The sequence below is a fragment of the Ostrinia nubilalis genome, chromosome 16 (assembly GCF_963855985.1).
Source record: "Ostrinia nubilalis chromosome 16, ilOstNubi1.1, whole genome shotgun sequence".
NCBI lineage: Eukaryota > Metazoa > Arthropoda > Insecta > Lepidoptera > Crambidae > Ostrinia > Ostrinia nubilalis.
The window spans coordinates 2,186,010-2,195,508 of record NC_087103.1 but is presented as its reverse complement, the minus strand read 5'-3'; the positions used below and the strand labels follow the sequence as shown (position 1 = coordinate 2,195,508).

The following is a 9,499-nucleotide window of genomic DNA, read 5'->3' as shown; positions in this document are numbered from 1 at the left end:
CACTGTGAGACCTCATAGTAATGTTTGTGAATACGGGCGTTAGTTATCCGCTGGATCCAGTACCTCTAGCATGAACAACTTTCGTCTTCGAATCTTTTGCGTATTCGACAAAACTCTATACTCAACCTTCGAATTAAACGCTAATGTGACAATTTTGATTCTCAAAATAAGTTCATAACATTTCTCATACTAGGTTCACTTTACGACACGTTCACAAGGGCGCAGTTGTAGTTTTCGTACTAAATCTTTTAGTGGCGATTCGAATACGCAAACGATTCAAGCTCGAAAGTTTTTCGTGCTAGCCGTACTGCTCTTCCGTTTTGTTAGGCGCGTTAACGAAATTTGTTACGTGAACTACAGTCTATAACATTTTTGTTGAAAAACAACACCTATTACGAATACTTAAGATAGGTACCACTTTGTCTGTACACGAAATTGGTACACTGTTGTGGAACAAAGTAATTTTACGTAATATCGGATTCCAAGAATGGGATTCTGTTCTAGAAATTGTTTAGAATTTAGATTAAACGATAAGGGATGGCTAATATTTATGTTCCGGGATTTATTTATTTATTATGCCAGCAGGAAGATGTTGTGTTTTTCTACGAATACGAAGAGAGAACACGTGTCTTTTGTGTAAGTTTTACCTACGACTAAATTTCCTCAGAATCTTAGGTAGAGGAGACCAAGGACAGTTGTGACATTGTCGATTTTTGAAAACTTGTTAACTATCAGCGAGCTCGCAACAGCGCGTATATTTGTTAGCTCGAAACTTGAACTGAAAATAAAAATGTTTGATTTGATTTGAAAAACGCACACTGTTACGAGCTCGCTAGTAGTTATACATTCCAAAAAATCGACAATATCACAATTTTGTTACAACTCTAAGGGTGCAACCCAGCCTAATACTTGGTCTCCCTTACTGATTACTCCCTTACTGAAAGACATTGCTTTAGTTAAACTTTGATAAGAAACTCTGATTAAAATGCTTAACACAGAAACACATTATTCCTTCCTTTTCTAAATAACTTAATTTTCTTCATAGCTCGCGGTCGAATGCTCGCGTAATTGTCTTTGTGTGAGTAGACCTTTACAATTTAATTTTCTACAGTCAAAATGACAAGTAATTTTGGGTACTTAGTAATCCACTGGGCTTATCGTGTTACAGCGCGGTGGCGTTTGAACATGCCAATTTATAATTCATTGCTATCATCGCTAATAGCTATTGCCAAGTTTATTTTTGTACTAGCTGTACATACGACTTCGCACGCGTGAAAATAGTTAGGGTATATTTTTTTGTTTTTGCAACATTTTTCAGTAATGCTACACTTCTCTAATGCATAGCAAAATGCCTTCCTCGACAAATTGAATATTCAAATCAAAAATATATTTGTTTTACTTTGAACCAGTAGTTCGCTAAAAGCGCATTCAACCAAATAAACTCTTCAGTTTTATCATATTGTACGTATAAAAAATATAGATAAGACGCTGGCAGAAAAATTCTCGAGAGGCACCACGGGCCGAAAGACTTAGCTTAGGCAGGCCCCCCACTTGGTGGACCGACGATCTGGTGAAGGTCACTGGACGAAATCCTTGGTGGAGGTCTTTGTCCAGCAGTGGACGTCATTCGGTTGAAACGAACGAAAAAATATAGACTAGATGCTCGCCAAACGTAGTATCTACGATACAAGCCTGGTACCCACGATGTTTTGAGAATCGAAGGGAAAAAGCGATAGGAACGTAACAATAATATGAACCCCTTTCAATACCAATGATGTAGATAACACTTGACGGTTGTTCTTAATTAAAAGATAATTGAGACGCCATTTTCTGGGAAAAGTTCGAATTACGATGTTCAAAGTGTGGTTCTTTGTTATAGGCTCTGGTGAAATAAAATACATTGTTATCCAATCTTTCAATGCCAATTTTATTTACAATAAACCGAAGAATTTAATTGACTGTTTGGTTTTAATGTTTTTACTTTAACAATCAAACTGTTAAGTTATTTTTATTTATTTATTGCAGCAACCTAAGTTACAGTACATTTTTGCAAAATTCGTCTAATGTACTTTTGTTATGTGTTTTATGTTTAAAGGATTTTTAATAGAACGACATGGAATATTTAACTTTAAAGTGAAAGCTGCAAAAATGGAAATACCTAACGGAAAACTATTGAATTCTATATGTATTGATAGTGAATTTTCGGAGTCGAAATAAAAATTTAACAAGACACATGAAAAAGTAATTCTCAGAAATTGAGAATCCCATAAATTTTACCATTTGAACAACAGTGTTGGCGCTTATCGAGTCCTCGGGCTTCATCGAGATCGATCGGCCATCATCGGCTGCGCGCGAGACGCCGGCACACTCCGTAAGTGCCCGACGCCCACTCAGCCTCACGACCGTCACCGGTGTCAGACGCGGCCCTCCCACGTAGGCGCGAACTAGCGATATACAGTGTGAGTCACGTTAAAGTGTACATATGAAAATAGATGAAACTAGACATATTTTTATCGACAAAAAAGAGGTCAAAATTTTTTTGAGATTTTTTTTTTATTTTTTTATCGAATTTTTTTTCTTCCAATTACTTATTGTAAAGAAAACGTAATAACTTTTAAACTAAGCGGTATATCCTGATAAAATAAAAACAGTAATAATGCTAAATAACAGGCGATACTGAAAAAATACATAAACTACCCAGAAAATGCCAACAAATAATAAATAATGAGACTTTTTGAAAAAAATCTGCTTAAAAATTCGTATTTTTTTGGTTATTTGATAAATTTCTCAAAAAAATGTCCCTATAACAGGTGGTTTTTATTACTTTGTATTATTCTCTATCGTATTATCTTTGTAAAACCAAAAATCGCATGTCTCAATCCCTATCACAACATTTGCTATGATCGTTTGAACAAAGGCCTGCCACAACATTATTCTCCGCTACAGGTAGAGACAATTTTAATTTTAACTAAAATGCTTATTTTACTTCGAAATCTTTTGTTTTTATTTGAAATCTAACTTGTCTTTATCAAAATTACAAATTTAGAGCCATTTTCAGTTTCGTTGTTAACGAAGCGTTGAATGGCGCGCCCGGAGAGGCATAGTTCAAACAATAATTGCAAACGTTGTGATAGGGATAGAGACATGCGATTTTTGGTTTTACGAAGGTAATACGATAGAGAATAATACAAAGTAATAAAAACCACCGGTTATAGGGGCATTTTTTGGAGAAATTTATCAAATAACCAAAAAAAACACGAATTTTTAAGCAGATTTTTTTCAAAAAGTATCATTTTTTATTATTTGTTGGCCTTTTTTGTGTATTTTATGTATTTTTTTAGTATTGCCTGTTATTTAGCATTATTACTGTTTTTATTTTATCAGGATATACCGCTTAGTTTAAAAGTTATTACGTTTTCTTTAAAATAAGTAATTGGAAGAAAAAAAATTCTATAAAAAATTAAAAAAAAATCTCAAAAAAATTTTGACCTCTTTTTTGTCCATAAAAATAGGTCTAGTTTCATCTATTTTCAGATGTACACTTTAACGTGACTCACACTGTATATTTTACAATATTATACCTATGAAATACAGTCCGCTTTTAATTTATAAATCTAAAGTCTAGTCAGACCCTAACAACAGAATGAAAAAACATAGAGTATAAACTTTAACTTAGATTAAAACAAATAGAATAACGTGTTCATTTGATCATGAACATTACATGAGCAGCTCTTGAAAATTAAATTATTTTAAACTTACAATGTTTTGCAAGTACAACAATGTACCGGGAGTTGTTGTGTACATAGCCTAAGTACACACGGAGGGACAAACAACGTCGTATGTTATTTGTTTACCATTAAGGCCGTTTTACACAAAAACAGATGTTGCTTAAGTGAGTGCCGAGCTTAGGATCAATTTATTATGTACTATTTAATTTAGTAAATTTAAAGGTTCTTGGGCATATCAAAGTGACTGACATAGCCCTCAGAATCGCTAAATTCAAGTGGCAGTGGGCGGGGCACATAACTCGCAGAGCTGATGGCCGCTGGGGCAGAAAAGTGCCTGGATGCGGGTAGCGCAGGACAGGTCTTTGTGGAAATCCTTGGGGGAGGCCTTTGTCCAGCAGTGGACGTCGTTCGACTGGCTGGTTTTTGGCGGGAAAGTGAAGTGACGTGTCATGGTTAGCAGCCCATTTTCTAGTATTTAGCGAAATATTTACTTGTATTTATGGGGGATTATTAGCCAATTAATTTGTAATAATAAGGGGTTACTAGCCACTATATGTTTGTTGACGTGAATGAGTGCAACTGCGCATCATCATCACTTTCAAATCCTTCAAAAATTCCGCGCTAGGACTGGTTAAATGTCTCCAAATCTTTGCTGAAACTCAAGGGAAACGAGAAGATATATCTACGTATTATTCATCAAATACATATTATTAATTGCGCTACTTTCATTACACAAATATATTTAACTTTAAGACTGGCATTACTACGCTATAATTTAAAAAAAAATGATAATCAAAAATTACATCCAACCAGTTCCGTTATGGCTAAATTAAGACCGTGAAAACCGGGAGAAAAACCACATTTTTCCCCATTTTCCTGCCCGCACCCTGATTGTCACTGAGACGTGAACAAATAGCTACCACGATGACGTCACCCGTCTATCCCGATAGCATGAAAAATGCGTCCACGTAACGCGCAAGCTTTGACGATGGATTACCTAAGTATTTAAGGCCTTACAAATGACATTCTGTTAATACGATCTTTTTTCATCGAATGAGAATGAAATGATGAAAGACAATCGGCAGGATCGATCCAAAAGGATCTTAGCCCTTCTTTTTAATTCTTCTTTTCAAGGCTTCTTTTCAATAAAAAAATAATAATAATTATGATAATACAAAATAAGGTCGAATTTTTTATCTCTTACATTCTAGGTAGAATATAAAAATACAACATAATAAAGTATTGCATTGTTTTATAAGGTTAAGATATTCAAAATCAATTTAAATAAAAAGTAATTACGTTGAATCAAAAATTATAGATTATGTTCCTTCTAATAGGTAAGTACATTATTTGTATTTATGTGTTGCCAGTTACAAAATTGGCAACCACAATGTTCATCAAGCACATAATAATAATTATTAGAAAGTTTTTTTCCTATTTAGACACGTTAAAAATAAGGCATGCAGCTAAAAGGGATTTAACAATTTGTCAGGAGGCACTACGGAGGAGTGACAAATTTACAAAGCGATTTGTCAAGTTTTTTGTCTCCTCCAGACTGTAGAGATAGAGCGGTGATTATCACGTAATTTAGACAAGATTTGTAGTACTAAGGGCCTAATTCTGAGTCTTATAAAAGTGTACCGGGAATTTAAGGAGGTATTTAAATCTCGTGCCTACTGACATAATTTATCAAAAGAAACAACATAAAACAGAAATTTTGTGACAAAAAGCTACCATCGTTAAGTGTAAGACAGCTGTTACTGAGTAGGTAAAAAGTGGGATAAACGAGATCTCGAATTGAAAGGGTCTAGGTGGACATACTACCTAATACCTACTCTAGGGACAGTATCATGGAAGAAAAAAGCGGTAAATCATACCTTATGGTACTCTTACTCTTTATGTATATTTCCATAGGTTAAAACTCGTCGCTTGCCTGTCTAACTGACGTAACTGACATTTTGCAAAATTTTCAGGCGATTAGACAGATCGATTCGTCTTGCAAAATTGATTATGATGGTGTAGATAACTCAGTAATTTATTCAGTAATAATAAAAAGGTAACCTTTAATCAACTTTCTTTCTTTCTTTAAACAACAGCGGTATTCACCCCGCAATGTTCTGGACGATGTCATACTGGGGTTTCACGTCCAGAACCCGTTTGCTCTCAGGAGCGGGAGTCACGTCGAACTTTGAGAGAACTGCCGCGAGACCAGCCAAGGATTGCATCAGGCCTAGTCGTTCTCCTGTAAGATTTAAAAACAATATAAATGTTTGTCTCAAACAACCTTTAAACAATGTTTCATGTAATTAATAAATAAACAACTGTTCTCTCCCTGGGTCGTCTAGAAAAGGTCATTTTCAAGCGATAAGACCGCGTCATTGTGCCATTATCAGATAAACTTATAATATTGTATATGTATTATGAATATATCTATCTCTGTCCTTGAATTTTTTTTCACTGCACTAATAAATTATTTAAGTATTGAACTGAATTAGAATTAATTTAAACTGAATCTTATACAATGCACTACAAAATGCCAGCAGCTACAAAAGCGTTTTAATGTACATTTCAGTAAACAATCGCGGTTAATCTATAAGAAAAAAATATTACCTATACAAGCTCTTGGGCCTTGCCCAAACGGCAAATAAACATATTTATTTGATTCCTTCTCATTTTCAGGATCAAATCGTTCAGGCCTGAACTCTTCTGGGTTCTCGAAGTACTGTGGGTCCATGTGTAAAGCTTGAAGAGGAATTATGATTCCAACCTTGTCAATTGTCAGATCCAGCTCAGGGAACGTATACTTCTGGGTGCACATTCTTGATAAATACCCGAGGGACGGAAACATTCTCATTCCTTCTCTGAACGTCCATTCCAAATACGTCATCTCTTTTACAGCTTCAAAAGATAACTTGTTATCATGCTTACTCAACACCTTATCAATTTCTTTTTGCACTTTCTTCAAAACTTCCGGATTATAAGCAAGCTGGTGCAATGTATAGCTAGTAGACGACGAGGAAGTCTCAAATCCTGCAGCGAAGAAGATGAACACCTGAGCAGCTAATAACTGATCCGTCATTTCAATTATGGTTCTCGATGGAGTACCATCAGCCTTCACTTTTACCAGCGACTCAATCTCGATAGGCCCTTTCCTTTGGCATTCCATTAACAAATCTATGAAGTCATGTCTATTCGACGGCTGGAAATTCCTTTGCTTCTGAATATTATACACAAGTGACAGCACCTGATTTTCGATATTTCCAAAAAACTTTACGCTCCTGAAAAATCTAGGGAACAAATCTTTGAGCACTGATTTGACACCGTGCATGAAACCGAATCGGAAGATTTCCTTGCCAAGTTTTCGGAAATCGGAGTTTTCTTCGTTGAGCGAGTCGGCATCGAGTCCAAAACCACATGCTCCGATGAAGTCAGTGGTGTACCTCGCCATCAGATCACGAGCATCGATTACTTTACCCTGGCGGGCAGCATTCAACGCACGAGTTTGTAGTTTCTCCGCACGTTCAACGATCAATGGAAACATGGCTTTTAGTTTGCCACTGGTGAAAGCTGGCGTCATACGCTGTCGCAGAGACCGCCACAGATCTCCTTCAACGAAAAACAAATTACTTAGAAGGGGTTCGATGCCTTCTTGATCAGGGTGAAGGCCACGTTCATGGAAACTCACAAAGTCTGTAATGAGCACACGTTTCACCAACTCCGGATCTCTGATCAAAAGACAAGGCTTGGTCCCCTCGAATAATCCAACGACCTTCTCGTCTGGGTACTTCTTGTACCATTCCACAAACAACTCTGTCATACTCCTTCTCTGCAAGAATGGATCTATCGTACAACCGAAAATCACCACCGGCTGTACGTATGGCACACCGCGTTTTTTCCAGTAGTCATAGTTTTTCACACAGTAAAAGTACCCAGCTACGAGAACTACTGATAGAATAATTAATGTTAACATGATTAATTCGCTAATTACACACTTCGCAATCAACCGCACTGATTCACTTTATTTCCCTTTATGCGAAAGCAAGCGATTGCAAATGCCTGAGTTATTAATGTCTCTTTATCTTTATATAGTTACGACAACGCAAGACAAACAATTATAAGCCATGATATCAGTCAAGGTTGAAAGACTTCATAAACGACGGATACATTCGTTTACCGACCGAGTTTTAATTATTATACAGTCATAAATATACCTACCTATTTTTCGGTCACTTTGGTCTTTCTGCGAATCTCCTCATTTCTGATACGATCACCCAAGGAAACTCCGAGCATAGCACGCTCCATTGCCCTTTGGGTGACCTTGAGCCTTCTTATGACGACCATAATGTCCCGCAGAATTGCTAAAATCAAGTGGCAATTTGGCAGTGGACGGATTACATAGCTCGTAGAGCTGATGGCCGCTGAGGCAGAAAAGTGCTAAAGTAGAAGTAGTGGTTAGGCCTCCCATTAGGTGGACCGACGGTCTGGTGAAGGTCGCAAGAAGTACCTTGTTAGGGTCTGACTAGACTTATGATATATAAATTAAAGGCGGACTGTATTTCATAGGTATAATATAAAATATATCGCTAGTTCGCGCCTACGTGGGAGGGCCGCGTCTGACACCGGTGACGGTCGAGAGGCTGAGTGGGCGTCGGGCACGTACTATCGCCAACAGTGTTAACTGCCCATTGAAAGTCATGTCATCTCGTTCTATCGCAAAGAATCGCCATTTGATTAGAGCGAGAGCAAAAACTGAAATAGATAGTTAACAGTGTGGGCGTGTGTACGGAGTGTGCCGGCGCCTCGCGCGGAGCTGATGATGGCCGATCGATGTCGATGAAGCCCGAGGACCCGCGAAGCGCCAACAACCTGGATGCGAGCAGCGAAGGACCATTTGTTATGGAAGTCCTTGGTGGAAGCCTTTGTCCAGCAGTAAACTGGATCCTGCAAAAAACGGGATGTCTCCGTGGGAACAAGCCCTAATAATGTTTTATAACTATCCCTACATTTACCATTTTGCAAATAATACGAATATTTACTTTATTTTAGTTTTAACGTCCTCATTATCTTTGAACCGCAGACAGGCCAACTAACGCTGACTCGGCGACTTTACAGCTTTTTGTAAAGTCAAACTCATCTTTATCACAGTGCAAATAAAGCAGTAATTCGACAGCAAAAAAAATCTTGCACAGACAACGGCACTTTATGCTAAACACTTTTAGATCTTAAGTAGTTGCAATAGCAGCGAGTTTGCAACAAAAATGAGTAGTCTGATGGTGATTTCTGTATGGAAAAGTCTGGTTTTTGTGTGGTTAAGAATTAAATATTATCTTTAGAATGATAGAGTTGCTAAACAACTAAATCACTAACGCCCGTATTCACAAACGATGCTTGCTTAAGTGAAGCAGCAAATCGAATACACAGCGTTGAAAAGAGCTCTGTGATTGGTTCGTGTGTCACCCTGTGCATCCACGCGCGCTATGAGACCTCATAGTAATATTTGTGAATACGGGTGTATAGGCCAGTAGAATTAAACACAAAAATGAAATAAATCGGAAATAATTCCTACTAAATATTTTAGTGCTTTAATACCTTCATTAGTTGCCCATAAAGACTCTCCTAGGTTTTCGACTTCGACGGAGCTGTGCTTAAGTGGTGGGGGCCCCCGAAAGGGGCGCTTTTTCGGTTTTCCGGTTATACCGCGTAAAGGACTTACCCTATCGAAAAGTGGTCTTCCTGACGGTTGAAGGGCATTTAATTCTGCATTAAATAAG

At 37.3% G+C, this 9,499-nt stretch overlaps 1 protein-coding gene across 1 annotated transcript; it reads right to left on the bottom strand.

The window, feature by feature from the left end:
- Window positions 1–4,963: 4,963 nt before the first annotated feature.
- LOC135079235 (cytochrome P450 6B6-like) lies at window positions 4,964–7,793 on the bottom strand. The gene is made up of 2 exons (XM_063973826.1): window positions 6,339–7,793; window positions 4,964–5,970 (listed from the first exon to the last, which is right to left on the bottom strand). The coding sequence occupies exons 1-2, from the start codon at window positions 7,696–7,698 to the stop codon at window positions 5,831–5,833; spliced, it is 1,500 nt and encodes a 499-aa protein (XP_063829896.1). The 5' UTR covers window positions 7,699–7,793; the 3' UTR covers window positions 4,964–5,830.
- Window positions 7,794–9,499: the final 1,706 nt, after the last annotated feature.